The sequence below is a fragment of the Diplotaxodon limnothrissa genome, linkage group LG3 (genome assembly GCF_057381915.1).
Source record: "Diplotaxodon limnothrissa isolate DT_005_m linkage group LG3, D_limnothrissa_male_GT1.1, whole genome shotgun sequence".
Lineage (NCBI taxonomy): Eukaryota > Metazoa > Chordata > Actinopteri > Cichliformes > Cichlidae > Diplotaxodon > Diplotaxodon limnothrissa.
This window is the reverse complement of record NC_140598.1, coordinates 63,756,965-63,783,871: the sequence shown is the minus strand read 5'-3', so window position 1 is coordinate 63,783,871 and position 26,907 is coordinate 63,756,965. Positions and strand designations below refer to the sequence as shown.

The window sequence follows — 26,907 nt, the reverse complement described above, 5'->3', positions numbered from 1 at the left end:
CTGTGAATCATGCAAAGCAGGTTTAAACTAAAAAGCCTGAACCACTTCAGTGGCACTTTCAGGAGTCCTGTTATCTGAAATAATATGGACATGCTACAAAGTTACTGCAGGCTAAAGGCCCACAGTTTGTGTCTGTGGCGTGAATAAGGCACGGCGGGACCACAGAGCAATGTTCAGAGCCAACTTTATTTGATTCACGTCACACCACAGTGTCCAACAATTAAAAGCCAGCATGTCATTCTGTGGAATTCCAGAGCGGGATGAGGGCAAGGCTGGCATGTGTCAGCATCAGATACGCCCTTCACTTAGTCGTTATACTGGGTGAATTCTTTCAGTGCCCAGTTCTTCATCTCCATCTCCTGCCGTAATCTGCAGTACTCCTCGGCCAGCGCCTCAAAGTCTTTGCCCAAGATCTCGAAGGAGGCCAGCTTTAACTCGACAGACTGCTTTTCCGCTTTACACGCCTTCAGCTCAGACTCCAGCTTCTCCCTGAAAATGAGATCCGACGAGCTGGTTAGGTTTGGACAAAGGGATCAGTCAGAATGTAGCTTCAACAGAAGAATTTTAGTCTTGCCTTATTTTTCTGTGAGCAGAAATCGAGTCAGGCGTGTATGTATCCAGCTGGATTTCCACCATCTCTGCCCTTTAAAAATGAACATGAGAAACAGGAATGTGTGTATAGTTAATGCATCTCATTTTTGACTATGAGTCACGACTGGACTATCAGCACTGGATTAAAACATTCTTAGTACGAAATGCAGTCCAACTATCTGATTTACGAGAGCGTTAGAGTAATGCAAATGGCCTTATATAGAAACCAAGTCTGATGTACTGAAGCACTGAAAACGGCTTACTTTATCTTCTGCAAGATTAATTCACATTTGCCTTCAAAGTAATCCAATTTCTTCCTGTCCAGATCTGTCTGGATCTTCAGCCTGTGGTTCAAGATGAAAGACTGGAAAAGCTGAATGCACTTTGTCAGCTCCTGTGTATGAAAAGAGCAAACAGTGACTAAGCAAACAGAACACATTTACGCATTTCATGCAGCTTAATGTGGTGAGTACATTTCCTCGAAGCATATCCTTATTCCCCCCCTTCCCCAAGTGCCTCGACCAATTCATGCTTGCAGTGCTATCACTTTAAAAAGAAGCTAGTTAGCACTGTGACTTTGTGACTTGCAAGCTTGCTTATTACTACTAGCGCCCCATGTTTTTGGCTTTCTGACCCGAGCATTTTAAAACCATGTTTTATCAAATCTGACTGCGGTTCAAGTTTGTTTATATAATAGTTTAAAATTATATGTGGTGTGGTGACTTGCTCATATCAGAACTTTGTAATACATTTTAATTTCATCAAAATAAAAAAGCAGAACCAGACAATGATGGGCTGATGCAGTTTTTCCTCAAGGATACCTTATAAATGTTGGTCTCAGGATAATAACCACTTAGTCAAGTCAGAATGAGCATTTTGATGAATGATGCAGTGTGCAGAAAATCACAGGTGCAGGAATTCATGGATCCAGCTTTTTCCACTTCTAATAAGATACCAATACTTTGGCTTCAGGTGTCTGCTAATCCACTGTCAGTGTTAATGTAATGAGCTGAATCCCTCACTCAAAGAAAGAGCCTGGGATGATTGATGAAAGCATAAAACTTACTTTTTTTTCTCTTAATTTTGTAGTAAAAATTTAATGTGAGAAATAAAATGTAACAAAATTAAATCGAAGAATAGTAATTCACTATACTGGTATTCATTAGTAAAATTATAGCGTTACAGTAAACACAGAACTGCATGAAATAGACTGGACTGCTGATCGATATCCCCACTAAAAGCATTCCCTTACAGTGAGGTAGAGCTCAGTCTGTCTCTGCAGAAGAACCGTGTTTTCTCTGCACGTCTCCTTCAGACTTTCTGCTCTTTTCTTCTCTTTGTCCAGCTGTGCTGACAGATGAGACAGCTTGGCCATCTTTAGACCCTCGCTCTCATGCTCTAGAAGAAATCACAAAACAGCAGGTTAGTCGTTGTGTCGAGTGAACAGAATGACGTGGTATGAAGCCATGTGGTGAAAGTGTTTGTAGCTGCTGTACCCCATTCAGGCTGATAGTAAGAGAGAAGGCTCAGACACTTTTCTTTGAGATGTTTCTCCAGCTGTCTTGGTAGACCCTGTTTCAGACTTTGTACATTCTAGTAAAGAAAATACAGCGTGGGCATGAGGAAAGCATTTGTAGTTTGAATTCATTATCAAAAAAAAGAAAATAAAATAAAATAAAAGGAATATTAAAAGAAGTTTCCCAAACGGTTCTGGTGGTGTGCATGTTTTTATGGGTTTACGCTAAACAGATGCAGCACATCCCAAACAGATTTTAACTTGCATGTACTGAATTTTATGATTCACCTTCTCGGAAGGCATGAGCTCCATCACGAGCTGGGGGGTCAGGCCCAGGACCGACGGCTGGTCCTGGTTTGTTGTGTTACTGGGATCCAGCTGCCTGACACACTGAGCCACCAGTAGACACCTCTCCATCGTCTCATAGAACTATAAAGGAACAAACGCAAATTATTTGTTTTATTATATGTATTTTTTTTTAAGATCATCATTAGTAAGAGTCTCCTAATCGATTAAAAACTCCATGTGATAAACTTTTGTCTATAAACTTTTATCTGACCGTTTATCTATAAAAAACATTCAATAAAGTCGTTTTAGCCGTACAGCGAGATGAAAATCTGCTCAAAATTTGACAAAGAACATACAATGAATGCTTGTTAGCCTGTCCATAGCTCACTGATAGCTCTTTATGCACTTTTAAACTGTGTAAAGAAGTGAAATGTACCATGTTCTGGTCAGGGGGTACAGTGGCATGGTGCTTCCTGACACAGTGGTTCTGGATCATCTCCTGCAGCCCTCTGTGCAGGCTCTCGGAGCGCAGCCATTGAAGTTTCTGAATCTGCAGCTTCTTTTCAGCCTGGGGAAAAAAAACCCAAAACACTCACACATGTAAGGACTCACACAGTACCTCACAAAATCGGTCAGATCCTGTCCCAGTTCTAGAAAGAAGGCTTAACAAACTTGGAGCCAGACCCTAAACACTGAGACAGGAACCTTTGAGATTTGGAGTCGAGAACAGCTGATCAGGCTTAGGTAACGATGAGTCGCTCCATCTTGAATTAAGCACCTTTATGGGTGCTGGAAAAATAAACCAAAGCATTAATGGTAACCCCGTCAATAAAGATCAGGGTCTCTATTTGAATTCAGTTTCATTTTTAAATGCAATCGTTCACCTGTTACCTGACGAGGTTATAGGAGATGAAAATAAAATGTAATACAAATATGGACCAAACATAAAAGACTTCTGTGATTTTAACATTGTAGTCCAACCTGAAACTTCCACTTTACATGTAAAAATCTGACTCTGTGGCTTCTGATGACCAATCCAATGCAAATAAAGCTTTTGAAATGAAATATTGTTACAACATATTCAGACTGCCTGAAGCCTGTATTCACAAAACCCATTGTAAGATACATTTAGTCCAGCTGTTTAGTCCATGTAGCGCTCACTACATGTCTGGCTATCCACACAGCTTTTTCAGGTTTTGCAGGAGAAAATTTGCCAGTGAGCAGGTTATTCGAACATAATCTGTTTCTCTGGTAAACGACACAGAGGTTAAGTTAGCTCTCTTAAAACTATAAATAAACAAACAGCTTCTTTTATTCCAGTATTTTTCAGTTTTTTTTAAAAAAAGACTGTTCTCTTGAGCAGAGAAAGGGTCGATCCATGTTGTTGCAATTCTTAGTTCTCGCCAGTAGAGGTCAGTAAGTCACAGACTATTTATTGAATCATAATGAGTGGACTAAAATCTCATTTCCATAGAGGTGTGACAAATTATGACTCCTCATTTCTGAATAGTACAAGACAAAAAAATACAAGAAAAACTGTTCAATGACCCAGTTTGAATTATTTTTTAAAACTCTACACTGATTAACTTCTGTGTTGATAAAAACAAATAGGAACAAATAGGAACAGGAACGACAGACACCTTGTCCAGCACTGTTTTCAGCGGAGCGGTGAGTCCGGTTTGATCCACATGCTGTGCCAGAGTGGCCAGGAGTTTACAAAACTGCGGGTTCTGGATCAGATCTTCTTCAGTCATGTGACACAGTGGAAAGGAGGCGAGGACTGAGGGGAAAGGCACAAAATGCAGGGAAGTAATTAAGGACGGCCAAACTAAACGGACAATAGTAAATTTGGCAAGAAAATAAAGCTAAAAGAGCCTACTTTCGTATTTAACAATAACATCGTTATTTATACATTAATAGATAATACTTTAAACTACGTTAATTTATTACATCTACTTTCTGTTATTGCTACAATATAGGGTTACTAGTAGATATGCAGTCCACTTGTCTTCTTACCCTGTTGATGCAAAGTGTCACCCTTCCCAAGCGACGATATGTTTGCTGTCTCGGTACTACCGGACATTTTCCAATTAATTATTGTCCTTAGTATCCAAACATACAGGAGGTTTGTGGATTTGTGAACTATTTCTTTCAAACACGAAGACGAGCTGAAATCTTAAACACGTACTTCCTGAATCAAGTTGCGCGCGTTTGCCGGAAGCCTTCTTATTGGCTAACTGGACCACGTGGTCATACAGCGGTCCCTGGGTGACGGCAACGTGCTATTCACGAGAGCGTGAGGTGTTGAAGCGGAAAATATCGAGATTTTAATCTTTTCCCACTAACAACTAAACGTCCTTTGACATTAATATTAATAAAGTGACATGGCTTAAGATAAAACTGAATGTTTGTTGTTGTTAAACAACAATTACAGTAACAACAACTAGAAGCTAAAGAACGCATTTGGCCATTATGACACTATCAGAATATTCTCTTTCTTTTGTGTCTTTTGCTCCTCGATATTCTTTTTATTTTCAATTTTCCTGTTGTACTTTTAATTGTATCACATTTTTAGTTCATTTCTTGTTCATTTGTTTTTTTTAAATTAATTTTTAATCTTCACTTTTTGCTTACTGCTCACTTGGTTTGTTTGCTTCACTATCTGCATAACCTCCGATTAAAGATGTTGGACTTTTGCTTTGTCTCCTCTGGGTTCTCTTTCCCTGTGTTCCTTATAATTGGCATCTTATCCATCTACAAACAGGTATTTCACAACCACATGACAGAGGATAAGGCATGCACTGCTGTGTCTCTGGGCTTTCCTTGAACAAGCAGTTAATAAAATTGACGAATAATCAAAATGTGCTTTGACTCTTATAGCTCGATGTTGGGGAGTAAAATCAATAAATGACTCAAATTATGTGTATATGGTCAAATTATATATGATCAACTATGTGCTGCAAGTTAGGTGGAGAGGGTGTTCATTGGACAGAGATGGGGCTCTCGTGTTTTCATGCTGACTGTCAGTCTCCTCGTCCTTAAGATGATTTTGTTTTCGTGCCCTGGGCTTGTATGATCACCTCGCACCACGGCGGTTGCTGGCAGCGGAACTAACATCGCTTTGAACCTCCAAGGAGATATGATATTAGAAGCAGATGTCTCGTTGTGCTTTAATAAATGACAATCAAGTTTTTACATTCCACTAAATTTGGGGGATTTTTGGCTGTGGGATTTCTCCTGCTTGCTTTTTCTGTTTTTGATTATACAGCAAAGAAAATGGATTCAAAGACGTGGAAATATCCTTCTACATGTCAAGCAGAACATTACTAGCAGGGGGTGATTGGCAGGACTATGGCGCACACTGCCCTGTTTATTTACAGGCAATAAAACCCAGTATGTTCATCATTGTTAAAGTAGATTATTTATTTATTCTTTTATTGGGCCTGTCAAGTCTTTACAGGCTACATCAGCCCTTGTATTTATCAGTTTCTCTTCCATACATATTATATGTACATATGGGGCTGCACAATACTGGTATTCTTGTAGAGTGTCTTTTCCACATGAACTCTGACTTCTCATGTTTGCTTCTCGCAGCTGTTTCCTCGCAACAGTCCCTGTCCATATCTGGTCTTCTCAGTGAAGGATTTCTTACCTAAGATTTGCCAACACTGCGTGTACTTCTCTCCCAGTAAGCGTTAGCCAGCTTTAAACTTTGTGGATCTCCACTGGACGGAAAGGTTTGCGTTTCCAGTCTCAATGTGGCTGTTTCAACAGAGTAATGTAACTTTGACTGGTCCACAAATAGTAACTTCACTCTACTGCTGTTTACACAATAACTAGTGGTCCTCACTCATCAATGAGTGGGCAAATTTAGACATGGGAGCCAGTCAATTCGAGTAAAATTGTAACTGACAAGGGATAAAACCAATGGATTGTGCTGGGATGCGACTCTATGGGTGTGATTGGTTGCGCTTATAGACCAGCCCTTATTCGCTTGACCAATTAATGAAAGCTAAAGCTAACCGACAGCTACTTCGGCCAATTATAACGTTGGACTTCCCGGTAGGTGGGTCTCCGTGTAGAGGGGTGGGGTGTTCGAGGTCATTCAGTCCCTCTCTGATTCACTCTATCGGCGTGTGTGTGTGTTGAGGGAACGGGTAGTTGGAGTAAGGAATCGCCGGGCGCTAGTGCATCACGAATGCTTTTTTTGGGAAAGAAACGCCGCTGAAAAATTACACCATAGACCGAAGAAGCGACCCCCGGTGACGACTTCTGTGAAAAGAATCTTTTCAACGCAGCGACTGCGCCACACGCACAGCCAGGCAAACGCAGCCGGGCTATCAAATGTTAGCCTACTAGCATCCCTGAAAACAGACGGGATCAAGGTGTTGATAGCTAGCCTCCCAGCTAATTGCCCATCAGCTAGCATCCTCAGCGGTAGCATCATTAGCTCGTTTCTCCTCGCGCACGTCGAGACCTCGCCATCGCTCGTGGCGGTCCCTTTTAGGTCGCGGCAATCAAATCCGACACTGAGACAAAAACAGAGAGCGGTTCCTCCTCACTGGTGCTGGAGACGGCGTCTGCGTTGCATTAGTTGACACCATCACACCCAACCCCATCACCTCTGCCCCTCTTCCTCCACCCGAAACACTGGAAATCCACAAGCGGCCGGGTAGCGGCGAGGGGCCGGCGAAGCTGGGGGTGGTAACGCTACCGGACTCGCAGGGAGTCACAGCGGCTACAGACAAGCACAGCCGTGGGGATCTACCGACAAGTATGGACGGGCTGGCCGTGGAAGTTCGCGGCTCGAACGGGGCCTTCTACAAGGTAACCAGGTTACAAACGTAGTTTCTAGCTGTCCCAGTTAAAGTTTTGTTTCCTTCTCAAAACGTTAGGTTTCGCTCTTCTGAGCTCAGCTCTCGCTAACTGGTACTCTGCTAATGCTAGCGTGGGTCCACTCCTGACGAACAGGGATGGTTTTGCGTTCAATTAGGGCTGGCCATTGTGGTGTAGGCAGCTAGCCGTAGCTAGCAGTTAGGCTAGGCACACTTGACATCACCATGCATGGCCTATGTGTGTTCATTTTCTTTTATCACATGTCAGCGTGAAAACACGCTGTAAACAGTTTTGAAGCGACACACGGCAGGTCCGCTAATGAAACCCTGGATGGAAACATTTAAAAAGGGCAGCGAGCTGCTGATCAGACAGCTGTTGTGCAGCTCCTACGTGCAAGTGTGATGTGATGCTACATCAAAGCTCACATTCTTCATAATTGCTTTGTAGCCCAGCCCAGGTTTCAGCTACAGCGCTGTACCGCGTGTCTCATGTTTATTGCCCTGACTGACGCTTTTGGTTTCAATTCTGCCTGATTTTAAACAGAAAGATCACTTTCACATGCAGACACATGACTTCAGGTCTTTGTTGTTGCTGTGTCACAGCTTGTTTACGACGTAACATTAAGATGGCAGCCAAACTATACTATCAAGCATGTTTTGGTTTGTTTTTTTTCTCAGATGTCTTAAGTGGTCAGGCTCACAGGTTTGGTTCTGCGAGAGATTGTAAGGTTTAAGGGGCAGCTTCAGACTGAGGAGACACTAAACCGTTTTGGGGGATAGGGAAATAAACCCTACTCACCCTCACCAACTCTGTCTAGTTTTAGAGAACATCTTTGATTCAGCTTTTTAGATAGCCCATTTCTTTGCCTGCGTCTTCAGTCTTTTTTTCCCTCAACCTTTCAGCTGGCCGGTGGAGCACATGGTGGGTTAGTGATGACCCTATATTTACCCTCCTCATGCTGCCTCACCTGTTGTTCTGGTTTACGGGGTGACAGTTTGGCTCTGGCGTCAAACACTTTCCACGAAACGCTGCTGTGTCCATTATTTCACAGCTCTTTCGGCCGATGTCATTGACACATAGCTGCGATTCTCTTTAGTGTATATTTTTGCCCTTGATGGAGGTGAGTGGGGTGAAAGCTTTGCTACTTTCCTCCTTTCCTGTCGTGATTGGCACATGGGTATAAAAGGATTTTATTCAATTCCACCACCATTCACCCCGTTACCACTTTGTTTTCTGTTGAGCTATGAATGGGCATCGTGTTTATTAAAGTGTCAGGAAAGTGGCACTCTATATGGTTTCTTTTGCAGCAGAAAACACAATGGGAAAACTGAGAAGACTAATTTTTAAACATTGTGACATTCCCTTTTTTCTCTATGTCACTGAAGCTTGTGCATTAAACTGCCTTCTTTTCATCTATTTATATTTTATTATAAGCCCAGTCTGATCAGTGGCTGGTTATATTGAAAAATCTGTGAGAGGAATATTGCAGACCTGGCATCTTTTCTCCAAATGATCTTAGTGACCACATGTGTGTGCTGGCCTAAGGCTGAAGTGTGGACACGGGCAACTGTAGTACAAACCTAGCAGTGCCTTGTGTAAGGGGCAGTTAACTTGACAGGGCATGCACACAGCTGTCTCACCACATGTGATCTGTGGAAACTGAAGGGTGATTACTTTGTAACTCCGATCGGTTGGCATTGCTGACTTCTGTGATAAAGGCCAATCTGCTCTGAAGCTGGAACCCTGCGATGACGTATAGTATAGAGGGATGGATGGTGTGAATGCTAACCAGGACCTTCTCAAAACTGAGGCAGTGGTGGTTAGCATTAATATCTGAGAGTAGACCGCAAAAAAATAAAAATGGTGTGACATCTATGCAACCAAAACCAAAGTGGCTTTAGAAAACTTTTAATGTGGTATCATGTTTCCGTCTTCCTGTATCATGATTCCCGTGTGGAGCTTATGTGTTCTCAGCATTTCCGTACCCAGGGCGCACACCCACACTTTGTTAAATTATTTAATAATTAATGCTATACATACTTTGTGACAGTAAATAATGGAGCACAAATCAGTTGCATCTCCAGTAATTGTCTTATCTTGCGGCTAGACCACAGCTGTGTCGTCTTGGATTGAAGGTACAGACTTAATTTCTGCTCTGCAGCCTTGATGAGCTACAGTGTAGCAGGTACTGGTGAAAGATGCCCCTCCAACACCAGAACCAGAACTATGTCACCGTTTGCTGCAGTCTAAGTCAGCAGGCTTGGATTTTGTCCTGTAGCCGGATGACATCAAACTGCTGCAACAGTGACCTGACCATCTAGCTTTAGGGAAAGTTGAAACAGAAAGGATCGAAGGCAAACTTTGAAATAAAAATGAATCTTGTAATTTATACTTAAATTAGGTTTTTTTTGATAGGTATTTTTGTTTTTAATTCATAATCAATGAGAAACAAAATACTGCGGTATAAATTTATACCTCAGTATTTTGGAGCATCAGGATCTCCCTCGTGTCTAAACATTTATTTTATCCAGGTTCAGGTCAACATTAGCATCTTTCCAGCAGGTGAATCCCCACCCCCTACAGTACAAACCATCAAGAATACTTGTACAACCCCTCTGTCCCATATATGGTCGTGTCACACCGAGAGACGTGACACACCCACACCACAAATGGGGAGTAGGTTGCTTAAAATTTATGGCATGCTGAGACAGATCTGTGGACAGCCATGATGGACGAGTAGTAGGTTAAAGTGATCTCTCGTAATGGGCAGGCAAATGATTGTCCCCTATAGGCTGGCCCGGATGCCTGTACACGCACTCATTTGAACAGTCCTGTGTAAAATTGTTGTCTTTAAATCTCCCACACAAACACACAGTGAAGAGGGCTCGCTTCTGGATTTTAATTCTGTTGTTGTTTGCGCGTGTGTGTGTGTGTGTGTGTATGTGTGAGAGAGAGGGAGTGAGCGTGTGTGTGAGAGATTTCCCGGCTGTCTGTGCTGTCAGGAGGAGTCAGTGTTCCTCGTCACTTTATCCAACACAGAATTCACAGCCAGAGAATTGTGTCAGCGATGTGATGTCTTGGCTTCTAAAAAAGCCCAAGATGCGCTTTTTTTTTCCCTTTTGTATTTCCAGTCACAGTATCAGTCTAACATTGCTCACAGCCGCCTGTGTTGTTTACATGTACACAAAAAAAAAAATCAAATGCTCACAGCCCCACCCATCTGTCTTTCTGTTGTGCATTCATGGGAATAAAAATTCTCTCTTTTGTCTTTTAGGGTTATATCAAAGATGTCCACGAAGACTCGCTCACAATTGTGTTTGAAAACAAGTAAGTATGCTCTTCCTGTGCACCTCTCCTGTTTAGCCTTAGCTGCAGTATGCCTGGTTTAGGATGTTGCAAGGCATCAAAAATTGTCCTGTTCAGCACCTGTGTTTGGCATGCAGCTGTCCATACATGTCTAACAGTTTTTTCACCTCCTGCTCTAACCCCCACCTCTCGCACCACCACCCTGGTGGCATGCTTTCCTATATTCCAAGCCCCACCTACTGTCCCCTTCTACCACCCCTCCACCACCCAACTCGTCCCTCTTTATCTACTTGGCTCAGCGTGTAGATCAGGGAGCTCCTAAAAATAGTGACCCATGGTATGTGCTTCGGGAGGGGTGGCAACAGGGTGGCCTGTGTCATTTTTGGGATCCATCCTTCCTTCTCCTTTTACTTTCCCTTAGCACACGTAGTTGTTGGAGCAGCTGGTTGTATAAGATGGTGAATGAACTGTACACGTTTTTGGTCTATAGTGAAAGATGAGACCCATTTGGGGTCACCACAATTTGGTTGTGAAAGAAAATCAATGAGAAGCCTGGAATAAATTTTTTTTTTTTTTTTAATAAATGTCATTTTCTGTTGTTTGTGATTAGAATATAAATGTTAAAAAAGGATGACTCATTTTGAAGGGTCCCTACTCACCCTTATTCTAAAAGGCATTGAATTCATCAATCTAAAAATAAATCTTTAATAGAAGCAAAAGGTCTTACGTAAATCCATCAAAGGTCTTAAAAAGAATTAAGACTTGGTTAGTGGAAAATATTTTTTGTTCTGATGTTGACTGATTTAAATTTGCACTGAAAATCGTGACTTGGTTGCTTAAGGCAGATGCACTTTGCTGTCTGCTATCTACCAACAGAATGAATGGGGAGGCAAAACTGATGAAAATATCAAACTATTCAACCAAGTGTTTCAAGTTTAAGTTTACTACACATTTGAACCCCAAGGCAATCAGAAGTACTTCATAAAATGTAACAGTCTATGAGCTAAGTTGAGAAGCATGAGACGGTGTAAGGGCACTTATAATTAAATTTATGGTTTAAATTTAACCAATAAAACAATTAGAAAAGGAGTAAAGGTAAAGCACAGTTTAAGAAGTTAGTTATTAATTTATTTAATAGTGGTAAACAAAGTGCCTCAGGCTTAATTTGAAAGGTCTGAGTTGCAGCAGTTTGCAGTTTCTGGGAGTTCATTGATAATTTGTTCGGCATAAAAACTAAACATTGCATCTCCATGTTTAATTTTGACTGAGCATAAATGAAACTGGCCCTCGATGACCTGCAGAGTCTGTATGGTTCATAATGTAGCAACTGAAATGTTCCTTACATGTGAATTATACGTCTGCGTCAGATCTACGTCGTAACCTGTACCATTAACCCTCCACCACAACTTAAGGATGGGAAGTAGTCTTAAGTCAAGCTTTAGCCGTCAACCCATCAAGGCTTTATAAACCAGCGGCTTTCAGATAACTTCTTTGTTTTGGCATCTTGGGAGCCAAGGTAGCGAAATTCTGTGCAGGTTACCAGTTCGAGATGTTCCAAGCCAACGAGTGAACCACACAAGTTAAATACCCTATGCCTCTAACTCAAAGAAAGTGAGGTTATTTTTAATTGAATTTAGAATAACTGAAATCCTTACAAAAATCTGGACTCTAACCTTTCTTAATCTGAAAGGATTCTGCTTTAATAGAGTGGCGTTCACAGCTGCAAGCCTTTCAATGGACTGGACTGAATGAATATTTGTTTCTCTGTTTATCACACATAAAGGCAAAATCAATTGTGCAGTTGATAAAGATGAAATAGACTATTATTTTTTTTAAAACTTTATTTAACCAGGAAGTGAAGTGCTTGATAAGCCTCTTGCCAGAGTTCCTGATCTGACACGTGCAACATTAACTCTGTTTTTATTTCCAATGGTGTGAAAAAAGGGATCTCCCGGCGAGAACCTGCGTAAGCAAGGACACGTGCACAGTTATTCTATCAGTGTATGGAAGCATCAGCATTTTGTACAGTAACCAACCACTCTGTTAGATGCATCTCTTCAGCTCCTCATTAACAGATATCTAATTGGTCAATTACATGGCAGCAAGTAAATTTATATAGGCATTTAGACTTTGTCAGGTAACCTGGTGAAGTTCGAGCGTTTGAATGGGAGATGAAAGGTGATTTAAGTGATTTTTAACATGGTTTGTGCTGGATGGGCTGTTCTGAGCGTTTCACAAACTGCTCATCTACTGGTATATTCCTCACAGCCATCTCTAGGCTTTACAGAGACTGGTCAGAAAAAGTAAATATTCAGTGACCCAATGCAAGAGGTTTTTGTTTTGTTTTGTTTTTTTTGTGTGTGGCCTTTTTCAGCCTTACTGCACAACGCAGTGAAGAGTGACAGGAAAGCGGAGGGAGGGAGGGAGGGAGGGAGGGGGAGGAGAAAGGGGAAGACATGTGGCAAAGGGCCACGGGTCAGACTCAAATCCGGCCATTCGCCCTGCTCGTCCCGGTGCAAGAGGCCTTTGGGTGAAAATGCTTTGTTGAAATCAGAAGACGATGGCCAGAGTGTTACACAACAATAGAATGGCAACAGTAACTAGTAATAACTGCTTGTTCAAGCAAGGTATGCATAACCTGATGAACCTTGAAGCACACAGGCTACAGCAGCAGAAGACCACACCAGGTGCATCTCCTGCCAGCTAAGAACAGGAAACTGAGGCTGCAGTTAGCACAGGCTGACCGATGGCAGATTAGAGAAAATTGGAAAATCACTGCGGAGGAGTCCAAGACTGAGGAGTCTTGGATTTGGTAGGGCATAAACAAAAGGATGGATCCCATCCTGCCTTGTGTCAGGGAGTCTAACCCAATATTAGCAAGGTGTATCAAAGAGAGTGGCTGGTGAGTGTGGTTTGGTTGGTTTGTTGTAGCTCAAGTATAGTACAGCTGGATTTTGTGCTTATGTTGTTCTATTACACAAACACGAACAACAAGTCTTGATACTCTTTGTCCTGGGGTGACTGTAGAGGATAAAAATTTAAACATCAGGATATTTGTATGCCTTTGGTTTGTTTTGTTATCGATGTTAAAGCATTGTTGCTACTTTCTATAATAAAAGCTCCACCCACACCACATAATAAAGCTCCACCCACAAAAACCAAAACAAAACACAAAGGAGGATGGAAGCTCTCAAAAGAAAAGTCCTATAAAAACTTAGTTGAGAGATCAAACTGAATGAGCTGCTATATACTGTATATTAATCTCAAGCTTTAGGTTTTGCAAGTCTTTCACTTTTCTGCTTCTGAGTCATTTTTAAATTCTTGTTGAGTGTAAAATGACAACTTTTCCACTTACTGACCAGCCACGGTCCCTGGGCTTCCTCATTAAACCTAATGAACCTTTAAAACTGTTATTGTTATTATGTCTGTAAATGTGCTACACAGCAGTGAGTGGGTAATACGTACCCATACCATTACAATCCGAGTGTGACGTGACTTAGAAGAGCTTCAGCCAACAGCGTTTCATTTACCTGTGATTGTCGGTAGGTTGACAAGTGTTTTGTCTCCTCCACAGCTGGCAGCCAGAGAGACAGTTGCCCTTCAGTGACGTGCGGTTGCCTCCTCCAGCCGACTATCACAAGGAAATTGGTGAAGGAGAGGAGGTGGAGGTGAGGCCTGGCTCTTTGCATATGTCTGACTCAGCTCATACACATAAATTTTCCGACATTATGTCTCAAGGCCTTGTTTTTCACTCCGACAGTCAGATAATTATTCGCCGATACTTTTCACCTGTCGTTTCAAAAATCCTGGAAAATTCTGAAGTCTTTGATAGGTACACATTTTAGATCACATATACTTTTTTCCACATTATTAATTGGAAGTACTTACAGTTTATGTTATGTGATGTATATTATCACATAGTCTGCTATACACCCAGTGATTTCAGACATGACCTGAGTTCCTGAGGCTCATTTAAAAAGCCTGAAGTTTGAATCATGGATCTTGATATAATGATTAAATACGTTACAGGTCACATCTAAAACACATTGTATATAAAATGTGTGCATATGTGTTTCTATTGCTGTGGGTGATGTTGTATTCAGACCCAATAAACGTGTTTTTGACCGTTTCTCTAACAGCCAATGAAAGAAGCAGTTCCTTCCAAAGTTAATCCGCTAGCTGGAATCATTTAACAGTAACAAACAGGAAGTTGTATAAAAAGCATCAAATACTGTGTGGCAGAGTTTATTGGACTGTTGAATATGTGCTTATCCATCAAGTAACTGTTTAAATGTGTTGTGTTCAGGCTTTTATAAACATGGTTTGGTCTGCAGTCTTTTACGAAGGACTTAAAAAGCATTTCTAAAACGATAGCATAGATCCAGCCCACACGCTTTTTACAGAGTGACATAGTTAAATTAGAATTTTTGTCACTAATGTGAGTTTAACAATCCTGACTGAGATCTGAGGACCCCGCAGATCATTTAAGTGTTGCATTCGATTGTTTTGAGATGTCTCCATAACTGAAACACGTCCCAGTCGTGGAGACCTCTCATCTGCATCTATTTAGCATTAAGAGTTTTGTTTTTGTTTTCATGGAAATGCAAGTTTAAGGACACGTGGCTCTAGATAAAAAGTACCAGAAATGTCTCGTTGCAACGGTTTTTTTAAGGTGTGCCAAAAATCTTTTAAAGTTGGGACTATGGGAGTTATAGATGTGGAATCCACATAATATTAGTGGGAGCTGTTCATACAAGTGTTTCGTTAAGTTTTTACTAACCACTAAACTAATACCTGAGGTGTCTTGGGTTAAATTAGTCCCATTCAAAGTCAAACAGCTTCATTCTCTCTTTTCAAGGTGATGCTTTTTATTTATTTATTTGATTTTTAGTCTTTTTTTTTTTTTAAAGTGGATGAGCGTGTTTCTGTCTTTTGTCTGTGGTTCAGCTTTTATTCGCTGTCTCTCCAGGTTTACTCCAGGGCCAACGAACAGGAGCCATGCGGCTGGTGGCTGGCGCGGGTCAGAATGATGAAGGGAGAAGTAAGTGTTTGCTGAGAGTAAATCTTTGAACAAGTGAGATAAGTGGGTAAACACACAAACTGAAATTATATTTCCTGCTCTTATATAATAAAGCAAGAGTGACTAGTATGTATAACATCCTCTACCTTTGCGTTTCAAGCCCTGTTTGAACGTCTGCCCATCATTAGACAACACTTCAGTACATTTTAATACACAGTTGTTCTTTTAATCCAGCCTAATCTTTGTTTTGTGGATATGTTGAAAACTCAATAGTTACTTCCTGTTTCTAAGTTCCTGAGGCTTTCACTGAGCTGTTCAGCTGAAAGGAACTATCATAATTGAGAAGACGATATCACGCAGCGGTGATAGAATCCACCTAGGTCAGCTTCCTCTCTGTTTATTAATCAGTAAGCAGTCGTCTTTCACTTTGCCTCTGGCTGTACTGCCAGTAAGTCTTTATGGAGCTCTGAGTACTGCAGTATGCTGTGTGTAAAATAAATATAGGCCAGTAGTAAGAAGTGCTGCTGGGTAATGGGCCCAAAGAGTTTGTCCTAATCGACTCTGACATTGTACATTCAAATTACCTGTCCCGTTCACTCTGTGTGTCTTCTGCACCCTGACCTATTGTGTCAAAGTGGATTTGCACGGGACCAGTCTTTTTAAAATTTTTCAGATAATTACAAGGAGCTCTGACTCTCAGGCACCAGCTGCAGGTTGAATAGTGGGTCAGTGGGATATGGAAAGGACAGCTATGCAGGGCTAATGTGCCAAGGGAGCTGCTGCTGCTGCTGTAGTGCTGTTATTTGGAGCAGTCTGATAAGAGCCTGCAGGAATGTCTAGCATTGACTGATGGCTTTAATTCAGTCCTTTGAGCGTGGAGTGTGCAGTGTTGGTCTTGCTGCTGCACTCTTTCTGCACTACTTGTCGTGTTTTTCTGTATCTTTACTCTCATGCATCTTCTTTCACTTGATTTTATGTATATGAAATAGAAGAAAGTAGCAACAGAGTGTAGTTTTATTAGCAGCAAGACGCAGAGGTGCATCTCGAGACATCTTTGACTCCATCGGAGCTTTATATATCTGTGTTTTTGTCTACTTTATTAAAAATCTGTATCTCCCGTGTTGTTTTCAGTTCTATGTGATCGAATATGCGGCGTGCGACGCCACGTACAACGAGATAGTCACGTCAGAGCGCATCAGGCCTCTAAACCCCAACAGCCCTGCCTCTCGAAACACCTTCCACAAGATCCCCATCCCCGTCCCAGAAGACCTGAGGGACATGTGAGTCCTGCATATAAACAACCCCTCACTCATGCCTCTACACATCCAAGCACTTTGCTCCCTTAGAGTTCTCATATGTTGTCAGCAATCATGCGTGTAATGATGATTCGGTGCTGCCAAACGAATAACGAGATCGACCCTGCTCTGGATTGTTTTATCGACAGCTGTGCAAACGACAACATTCACAAAGAGTTCAGGAAAGCAATCGGAGCCAACTGCATCTTCTACAGTGCCCAAACACATGAGCTCATCGTGCTGGTTAGTACTCTGAACACACACTTCAGCAGACGCCTCCTGATCAAGTTAATGGCCTTGTTTTATGTCATCACGTGAAGGAATGATGCAAAGCAGCAGCAAAAAATCTCACTCGCAAATGTGAACATCAGGGAAGGCAGACAGACGAAGAGATGTGAATCCAGATAATGCTGCTAACATTATATGCACAAAAGTACTGTACCGTATACACACACTGCTACTTTGTGACTGAGTGTGTAGACATTCATTCACAAATGTTTGTAAAGGCTATAGGACTGTATACTTCTGCTAATGCTTCTGTATTTAAGAAATATAAGCGATCCCCTGAAAGTAAACAGTTTTAAGTCGAGCTCACTAGATGACTAACTTTTAAAAACATCTTAAAATCCAAACTCCTGGATGTTTGGGCCCAGCGTAGGGATATTTGAATCATGGAATAATTCAACTACAACTGTGTCATAGTGATGGCAAAGAGTTTACATTTCAGCTCCAGAAAGAGCATTTTAGCAGTGCTTTGGATTGTGGTCAATAAAGAGAAGTGTGAATCGTAAATTGCGAAGACCTTAAGTCTTATAAATTTGCTAGAGCTGAATAACTTTACCAGAAAAAAGTCTGGCCACACAGCAGCCGTTCTGCAATGCTTTATTTGGGCAGTTATTTTAAAGCATTATCTCAATTAAAAAAACATCTATGGGCCTGCTAGAGAACTCTGATAAAAGCCACTTAAAAATGTGAAGCCTTTGGCCCAAAATAAACTTTTAAAAACCTTTTTTTAATTTCCCTCTCCTTAAAGTTTGACTTCTACCACCATCTTTTACCGCTGTAGAATTAACCCAAATTTCAGTTCAGGGCTCTCTAATAAGGGGTTCATGCCCTACACATCCCGGATGACTGTCTGTTGTGGTTTAGGAACATGTTTTTCAAAGCATTTCTTGCTCTGGGCATTGAATGTCTGTTCTGTCTGGATCGTCTTTACGAGTCGGTTATGGCTTTTGTTGTATTAGTTTACCTGATTCTGAACCTTTGTTGCCTTGTGTGTCTTATGTTGTGTCTTCAGTCCACAAATGAAACCACAGTAAAGCGTGCAGCTCTTCTGAGCGACATGCATTTCCGGAGCATCCGTACCAAGCTTATGCTAATGTCCCGCAATGAAGAAGCCACCAAACATTTGGAGGTAATACATTCTGTCAACTACATGTGTCTCCCTGATCATTTAAATCCTAGCCATGCATCTTGGCAAGCAACCTTGCGTTTCCCCTCTCCTAGACAAGTAAGCAGTTAGCATCGGCGTACCAAGAGGAGGTGAGGGTCAGGGAGGACCTGATGGGCCTCGCCATCGGCTCCCACGGTGCCAACATCCAGCAAGCGAGGAAGGTGCCTGGTGTTACAGCGATCGAGCTGGAGGAGGAAAGCTGCACGTTCAGGATCTATGGAGAGGTACGCTGGTTAAGGAGGCTTTCTGCTACTGTTTTTGGAGAAGCAAGCAGGAGAAAACAAATGATCCTTTTTTACATACAGCACTGACAGTTCACTGTTAGTGAATGTAGGTGGGCAAATATCATCTGAAGCACTGAAACCATAACATTTGTTTGGTTCTCTTTTACTATTTTAAAACTTTAATCCTGATTGGATCAATGGAATAACAATTCAGTTGATCCATTCAGGCTGTTGCCAGTGTGAGATGGCAATTATAGGCTAATTAGCGACATGAGGTGATTTATTGGATGTAGGGATGTCTTAAAACATAAGATTATGAGTGATGGATTGAGAATATTGACTCTTCACAGTTTTTGCCAGTGCGTAGAAATGCAGAGAAACTAAACTGCCTGCTTGTCAAAGTCTGTGTTCAGATTTGGACTTTGGTCACCCCCGCCTGCCCCAGAAGCCACTGGAGATAATAATTTAAAAACATGCATAATAATAATGAAACAGATTTTAATTACTTTATCTAATTAATGTGAGAGTTGCATTAAGCACTAACTTTTTAGATTGTATATTTGGTCACTAGACTTGTGCATGTGGCTGTTATTGAATGAGAGAGGGCAGCACAGCAGGCAGAAGTTAATGAGAACTCGCTAGCTTACAACGAATGGATAAATGCAGAAGTACTGCAAACATCCGAGTCTGAGCAAAGCTGTCAGAGTCCTGGCTAGAGCAGCACTGCTTCCACAGTGTGTCCGTCTTCCCCCCCGACATTCAACCGGTCACAGTAGAATGCTGCACCTCTCTGAGCCTGGTTCTGTAGGAGGGTTCTTCCTGTTAAAAGGGAGTTTTTCCTTCCCACTGTTGCCAAGTGGTTGTTGAAAAGGAGTCATTTGATTCGTGGGATTTTTCTCTGTATTACTGTAAGGTAGAGACACCTGTTGATGGGATTTAGTGCTGTATAAATAAAATTGAAACTTCATAAGGGCCACGGTTCTTTTTTAGTGCAGAATAATGCACTGAAACGGAATAAAAACTTTTTGCTGTGCATACTTTCATTTTGGTTCTTATGTGCCGTACACTGCATTGTTTGTGTTGTTACAGACCCCAGAGGCAGTGAAGCAGGCCAGAGAGTATCTCGAGTTCAAGGAAGACTACTTTCAGGTACCCAGGAACCTTGTAGGTGAGTGAACAACATAACATTCCTGAGTTCATTTTGCTGCTGACATTCTGCTTCATCACCACACCATATTCCTGATTGGAACATTCTTTACACCCTTTCCGCTTTCCCCGTTGCGCAGGCAAAGTCATCGGCAAAAACGGCAAAGTCATCCAGGAGATTGTGGACAAGTCGGGCGTGGTCCGTGTCAGGATCGAGGGAGACAACGACAAAAAGCTTCCCCGCGAGGAGGTAGGCAGGCAGGGGGCTGGCAGGGACGACACTGCCAGCAGCAAAGAGGTGAATGGACCGATCGGCTGCTCTCCCAGACCCTCCTATAACCTCCCCAACCCTCCCCCCTCCACCATCCATCTTCCCTCGTCTCTCCAATCAGAAAAGCTACTTAACTGCAGCAGCGTGCAAGCGTCCCATGTGCTGTCTGCTTTGACTCTGTTCGTTCTGCTGCTGCTTTGTATCTTGTTTTGTCACAGAGTTTGCTTTGCTTTCCACACACAGCCCACTGCACAGCATATATGTTATACTGGGCTGGTTAGCCAACTGTGGTCTGATGGGTTGGTATGCTCCTGTTGAGTGTGCAATTTAAGTATATAGTTGCTCATTGTTTAAACTGATGATTATCTGTTTCCTTTCTTTAAAAAAAAAAAAAAAAAAAAAAAAGACCTTCAGCTTTTAATTCCTCCCCCACTCTCTGCTGTTGTTTCAGGGCATGGTTCCCTTTGTGTTTGTGGGAACCAAGGAGAACATCAGCAACGCTCAGGCTCTGTTGGAGTACCACGTGTCCTATCTCCAGGTTTGTCAGTCTTCCATTTTTACCAGTAGATGGCACCACTGCTTTTTGTTTTTTGTCTTTTTTTTGTGACAGAAAAAGATAAAAACAGTGTATTTTCTGTCTCTGCCACCTCGACTTTATTTGAATACATGTGTTCATCCCACAACAATTATTTCTTCTTCTTTGGGAACGTGGAATAGGTGTGTATCGGTCACCTGTCTCTCGACTTTCCAGCTCCACATGAGGAAAGCTGCTGAGAGCTCCTTATTTTGCCCTTACCTCATGTGCTTTTATAAATAGCTCCTCTCTACGGGATGGGGTGGAGAGTATGCCTGAGTATAGATTACCAGCTATCTGGACCCTCAGTGTTCAAAAATAACATCAGACCCCCTCCTGTCGCCCCTCCCTTCCTTCACACTTCCCTTGAGGTTCAGCTGTCATTGGTGGAGACAGCTGTCACACCGTGAACTGAGACCTTTCTCCCCACTAAATCCTCCTCTAGATCACCCACTTCTAAACTGCCATTAGTCACCACTGCCCACTCATCTACTATTTAAAAAAAAAAAAAAAAAGCTTTTAATTTATTGAAGGTGTCATCAAATTTGATAAACTGATACCTTTAAGTTTATCCCTGCTGTCAAGTTGTTTTATTAGAGGGCTGTGGGAGAGGTTATCGGTTTATTGGCTGTTGCTTATGTGGTATCCTCTCCAGCAAGATGATACAGAGATCCAACCAACTGGACAATCTCTGCAGAACCACTCAGCATCTGTGACTTGAACTGACTGAGAACATGTGAGCAAGCAGACTGTGGAGCTCTTTGTTATCCTTTAGAGATTTAGTAAGGGGGGGGGGGTGCATTTCTAAAAGTGTAAAGGCAGCAGTTTGCTTAAAAAAAAGAGACTGTAATTGATGGCAGGCATGCCTGTGTCTGTGTGACAGATACAGCTGCTTGTTCAACCCTCGACTATGAATTAATGTTTATCGCAGTCAGCCGGTCCATCTGTTAAAAATCACTAGGTGAACACAAGTGGGTGTTCTGTGAGAATGCTCAGGTTGAACTTCACCAATTGCTGCCACCTAGTGGTGAGCAGTAGGCTTATTAAGAGAACCAAAGCAAAGCAAGGCCCACAACGGATGGGAGCTCTAGGCCCAACAGAATAATCTTGTGTGAGTGGACTCTTGAGTCCTTTCTGTTCGCGGAACAGGCTCTTAAATGCGATTTGTCCCCGACCTGTAGGAGGTGGAGCAGCTGCGCCTTGAGCGCCTGCAGATTGACGAGCAGCTCCGTCAGATCGGGGTTGGGTACCGCGCGCCTACCGGCCGAACCGGGGGCCCTGGTGTTGATCGAGAGAAAGGCTACCTGACAGATGAAAGCACCAATTCACTCCACACTCGAACCTACGGGGGCCGCGGCAGAGGGCGAAGGGCCTCCAACAGTCAGTACTCCGGATATGGTGAGAGTTACAGAGTTCAAATTTGACTTTAACGTGCGGTTGTAATAATACAATACAGTAATAGTACAACATAAGATTCAGTCATGAAATAAATTAAAAATAATTTTTTATTTGATTGTCTACCTAATGCAGGCACAAACTCTGAGCTGTCCAATGCCTCTGAGCCAGAGGACCTCACCGAGCGAGACCAGAGGCCCCGTGGAATAGGCAACGATGAGAGGGGATCCCGACGGGGTGGTAGGGGCCGAGGATCCAACTCAGGACGAGGTCGCGGAGGGCCAGGATCCAAGCCTTCGAACTCAATCAGCTCAGGTAACCCTCTTTGTACCTAATGACACATATGGCATCTCTTTTCTCCCAAAAGATCATAACAAAGAATGGGAGAAACAATTTTCTTCTCTTTACAGCTGTCTGAAGCCTGAGCTTGCCCGAGCTTGCAGCTTACTTGAGCTGACTTCTTTATTTATGACTGCTAAGTTTAACATGAACATCCACCTTAGTAACAGTCTATATAAGAACTTTAAGATTAAGAAACCAAATGTATTTTTGGTGCAAGCAGCTACTGAAGATTTTCCGAGAAGCAGCGGGCAAGCAGTTTTTTGTAATTGAGCCTGAAAGGTGTGGTCCTCTTAATGAAGTGAAGAGGAAAAACCTGAAAAACCTCTAAGCTTCATCCTTCAGTCAGAAAAGGTTTACTGCAGGTCGTTATGTTAAAACTGCACTCATTAAATGGAAGAAATGATACACAAGTGTTAAACTATTGTTTTGTCACCTGAACAGTACTGAAGGACCCAGACAGTAATCCATACTCCCTGCTGGAGGGTGAAGGAGAGCTGGCTGACGCAGACATCAGTGAAGGCATGGGAGACCGCCGCAGACGATCCCGCCGCCGCCGGAACGACCAGGAGCCCAGTGTCATGGACGCAGCTGCAGAGTCGGACAGCCAGGCCGGCCCGAGTGAGAACGGACTAGGTGAGAGTTGCAGTGGTGCGTTCTCCTTGTTGAAACTTGTTGCCGTGCGTTCGTGGTTAGTCGAGCAGAAATCCGAAACTTTTGGAGGGAGATGATCTACATTTTCTAATTTGACTGTTAGATGAAGAAGCCCGGCCTCAGCGCCGCAACCGAAGCCGCCGCCGCCGTAACCGTGGCAACCGCCCAGAGGGAGGTTCAACCAGCCGTGACAGACAGCCAGAAAGTGGTGAGTTGCTGTCCTTTTACTAGTTTAGCTATTTTACTTTCCACTTTCAGAATGAACACACCCCAGCTGCTGTTCTAGCTAACAGACTTCAATGTTTCCAGTGACTGTTGCTGACTACATATCCCGCGCCGAGTCCCAGAGCAGACAGAACCTGCCCCAGAAGGAAAACCACGCTGCCCCTGAGCCCAAGGTACAAGCTGACATATGCACAGACACTATCCCCCCCCACCCCCGATGTTTCGGTTATATATCGGCTACATTTTGAAGTTCATTTTGTCATTTGCGTTCATTCTAAGTGAATGAGGTGATTGATTCACCAGGGGACAGTTCCTCTCACAGAGCAGGCTGAACTTAGCCAGGCTATCTTTGCTTTTGCTGCCATGACAGAAACTAAAACGCCCCTCAGAGATAATCTCTCACAGCATTGGTTATCACCTTTCTTTCTTAACGCTACGTTCACCAAGGCAGCAGAGCAGAACAAGGGCTACTGCAGTTTTAGCTTGTTCATGAGATGAAGCACTCAGGGTGAGGGCAGCTATTATGTACTTAAAAAAGCATAGTTACACCGTGTTCCCCTCCTGCTTGCAGAAAAATGATCTAATTCTGTGGTAAACAAGGCAGTGATCTCAGCTTTAGCTCAGTGACAATTCTCACTTTGATCTACGTTTTGCACCCACAGGAGAACGGCACCACCGCCAAGAAGGAAGAGCGAACGCCCTCGACGCGTTCCCCCAGCAAAGGATTGACCTCGCCCAGCGAGACCCTGACCTTGGTCAACGGGGTCTCATAAAGAGACGAGCGAACCCTTGCGAACCCAAGTCTAGAGCAAGACTCCATGGCAAACTCTGTCCCTGCTTGCATTAACTTAAACCTTAAACAGATGAGTGAAAAAGTACCTGACAAAATACCTGAGTTCATACTACGAGAGTGAAAAAGTACAAAAAAACGACAAACGCATCTACTTAAAACCACACGTTAACGGTGTATGCTATCCTATCTATCAGTACTTAGTGCTTATTTAAAAGAAAAAAAAGAGGAAAAAAACAACTAGCTTGCCAAAAAAGAGCTGGTGGATATGACTTGATTTTTAAAAATACTGAAACACGAGAAACAGGACGAGACGTTTTTTTTTTTTTTTTTTGTTGTTGTTGTTGTTTGTTTTTTGTTTTGAACTGTTTGTCTTTATTTCTGTTAATGTTAATTTTGTTCATTGTTTATCACTGGTTTCGACTCGGCGGTCGCTCTCTCAACCAAAACAGACGCATCTCTTTATAACGGTGTTTAAAGTGCACACAGGAGAGATGTAAAGCTGTATGAGCAGACAGTCCGGCTCATGTGACGCCATGTTCGCACACTGAACCTGGGAGTGAAGACGGATTGGAATACAGATAGACATTGTGCCTTGAATTTGAAAAACAAATATATATATATATAAACACATAAAACAAAAAAACAAAAAAAACTTGAGTTTTTTTTTTTTTTTCCATTAAGTTTGTTTTTGAGGGGAAGAAAATGAGTTCTTCTTCCAGGTTTTTTTTTTTTTTTTCTGTTTTTGGTTTGAAGGAGAGAACAGATCTGTGAGGGAGTGATGAGGAAAAACAAAAACAAAAAAAAGAGGATGCAGAAACAGATGGCGTGGGTGGCCGATGTGAGGAAAATTCAATCTGGTGCCAAACGCGAAATTCAAGGCGCTTGTTCTCATTCCGCGTAGAACGGACGGCGTTAGGGGAGGTAAGTGTGGGGGAATGGAAGAGGAGCGGGGTCGGCGCGTGTGTCTGTCTGTGTGTGAACAGTTGAGACATTTGGCAACAACAAAAATTTTAAACTGAGAGCGGATGACGTGGGGAAAACCTAACGTAGCCCCGAGGGGCGTTGTCACGGCATGCGTCTCTTCCTCCTCTCGCCTGTTTCAGGTCCTTGGAATTGTTCCAGGGCCGGCACCCCGGTGCAGCCCCGCAAACAGGATGGGCTGAGACCAGACCGACCGCACACTTGAACTGTTAAGATTTCGACTTAGAGAGAACTACACCGTGCCTCTTTCTGTGTCAGAGGGGCGGCGGCGCTAGCTTCCAGCCACACTTAGTGTCTTGATTAAAACCACTGCAGTGCACAGCTCCAGACGCACACGAAAGGGGGGGGAGGGAGCGCGACCACCTTTTCTGGGACGGGTGCTGCTAGTGACGTGGGAAGGGGTGGGGAGGGCCTGGAGACTGCAGACTGTGGGAACGGGACAGCTTAAAATGACATGAGAGCCACACGACACACAGGCCCACATTTACAGGTACACACACACCAGGTCGGCGTGGTTGCCCGCGTAGTGCAAAAGTAGAGGACCCAAAAACTCTGAGCGAGCGAGGTTGTCCGTCTTTTGTACCTGGCGGTTTGGGGTAATTTTTTATTTGTTTTCTTTGTTTTCGGCATACGGAGTAAGAGACGGACTCGAAAACCTCAGCGGCTCTCTGCTCATGTTGTTACTGTTGTCTTGGTTGTCGCTCTCAAGTTCTTTTTGTTGCTCTTTCCACATCGTAGAAAATATGAAATAAAAAACTGAAGTGAAATCAACCTCTTCTGTGGAGATGAACTTTGATTTCTCTTGTCTTGTGAGTTTGCAGTCTATTTTTCTAACTTGCATGGCCATTCGAGTAGTAGGTGGTGCCTGTCCTGTGCATGAGGAAAAAAGGGGTGTTGTTAATCTGACTTACAAAGCCATTGTTTCATTCACTAGAATTGCTGCTAATGTACACACTGAATGTCCAACTAACGTAGAAACTCTACCATGAAGAGAGGAAAAAGAACTATTTGTGACTGATTTTTCTGTTTTTTTTCTCTCTCCCCCTCCAATACTTATATATCTGCCCAGACCCCCAACCCCCCACACACACTCTGTTGGCGGGTACGAGTCAGGAAGGGACCGGTTCCTTTTACTTACAAGTTTTCAGAGTTTCAAAAGTGTTAAATTGTGAAATTACAAAGGGCGACATTGTGCATGACAAGCAAGCATCCACATGACCAAAGGTTTTGAGAGACAGACGAATGGGAGTGTGGTTGACTCAAGATGACCCAGATGCTGCTGTTTTACATTTCTGCTCACCTGTATGTTGTGTTTTTAGAGGATGATCGAACACTTGAGTATTTGTACCTTGGTTCAGTTGCATGTGTGCGAGTGGAGGATGAAGCCTTGCGTGGTATGTTTGTGTTTACCTTTATACCTCATTGTGTGAGTACTGTATTCCCTAATGTATCTGTATCCCTCGCGTCCTGTTGAAAGACTGCTGCGTGTGTGTGTGCGTGCGCGCACGTGCGTCTGCGTGGATGCTGGTTGTACAGTCGACTCCTCACTCTGTCAGATTTTGTCTCTGGTTTTCTCACTCATGTTCTGATGGCAATAAAGGACTTTTCATTGTTTGGTATACATTTTTTTTTCTTTTTAACATATACGAAACAAACCACATTAGATTAGGATGTTATGTTGATGCGAGTGTACTTCAGTGTAATAATTAGGGGACGATCACAATGGTGTCTTCTGAGTTGTAAAAAGAAAAATTATGGATGATATAACTGTTCCTACTGCAGTGTTAAATTTGTCCCAGGCTATTTTAAGCAAGCCTATTTTGAATTTAAAGAAGCATCGTCTGTTATTTCCAGTATTTGGTTGGCCATTATCTCACACACCCCCCTCCTACCCTCTTTTTCATTAAAAATTTTTCAGTAAATGAGCATAGTGAGGTTTAATTAGATGTGAGGAAAATCTTTCAAAGAACCATTTTTGCACCTGAAAGAACAGATTTTTA

General features: G+C 42.7%; 2 protein-coding genes across 3 annotated transcripts; one reads left to right on the top strand and one right to left on the bottom strand.

The window, feature by feature from the left end:
• Nucleotides 1-305: 305 nt before the first annotated feature.
• Nucleotides 306-4,478, bottom strand: haus4 (HAUS augmin-like complex, subunit 4). The gene is made up of 9 exons (XM_085351107.1): nucleotides 4,412-4,478; nucleotides 4,036-4,175; nucleotides 2,832-2,963; nucleotides 2,396-2,536; nucleotides 2,088-2,184; nucleotides 1,844-1,989; nucleotides 855-985; nucleotides 575-643; nucleotides 306-489 (listed from the first exon to the last, which is right to left on the bottom strand). Exons 1-9 carry the CDS (start codon nucleotides 4,476-4,478, stop codon nucleotides 306-308), a joined length of 1,107 nt encoding a protein of 368 aa, XP_085207233.1.
• Nucleotides 4,479-6,518: 2,040 nt separating this feature from the next.
• On the top strand, nucleotides 6,519-26,504 carry fxr2 (FMR1 autosomal homolog 2). Of its 2 annotated transcripts, none has more exons than XM_085349729.1 (17): nucleotides 6,519-7,222; nucleotides 10,506-10,558; nucleotides 14,112-14,205; nucleotides 15,507-15,578; nucleotides 16,689-16,837; nucleotides 17,002-17,095; nucleotides 18,150-18,266; nucleotides 18,359-18,529; nucleotides 19,619-19,697; nucleotides 19,816-19,925; nucleotides 20,398-20,484; nucleotides 21,702-21,918; nucleotides 22,051-22,230; nucleotides 22,699-22,890; nucleotides 23,012-23,116; nucleotides 23,218-23,306; nucleotides 23,796-26,504. In XM_085349729.1, the coding sequence occupies exons 1-17, from the start codon at nucleotides 7,172-7,174 to the stop codon at nucleotides 23,904-23,906; spliced, it is 1,971 nt and encodes a 656-aa protein (XP_085205855.1). In that variant the 5' UTR covers nucleotides 6,519-7,171; the 3' UTR covers nucleotides 23,907-26,504. The 2 variants fall into 2 exon arrangements, with proteins under 2 accessions (XP_085205855.1, XP_085205853.1); XM_085349727.1 differs by having other exon boundaries at nucleotides 19,816-19,973.
• The last annotated feature ends 403 nt before the right edge of the window (nucleotides 26,505-26,907 follow it).

Excerpts from the sequence above, each read along its gene's own strand:
- fxr2 (XM_085349727.1), top strand. The coding sequence starts at position 7,172 with ATGGACGGGCTGGCCGTGGAAGTTCGCGGCTCGAACGGGGCCTTCTAC. Across the intron at positions 16,838-17,001 it reads CCAGAAGACCTGAGGGACAT|CTGTGCAAACGACAACATTC; the intron begins GTGAGTCCTGCA and ends TTTTATCGACAG. Across the intron at positions 20,485-21,701 it reads ACCACGTGTCCTATCTCCAG|GAGGTGGAGCAGCTGCGCCT; the intron begins GTTTGTCAGTCT and ends CCCGACCTGTAG.
- haus4 (XM_085351107.1), bottom strand. The coding sequence starts at position 4,478 with ATGTCCGGTAGTACCGAGACAGCAAACATATCGTCGCTTGGGAAGGGT. Across the intron at positions 986-1,843 it reads AGACTGAGCTCTACCTCACT|GAGCTGACAAAGTGCATTCA; the intron begins GTAAGGGAATGC and ends TTTCATACACAG. Across the intron at positions 490-574 it reads TCTGCTCACAGAAAAATAAG|GGAGAAGCTGGAGTCTGAGC; the intron begins GCAAGACTAAAA and ends TCTCATTTTCAG.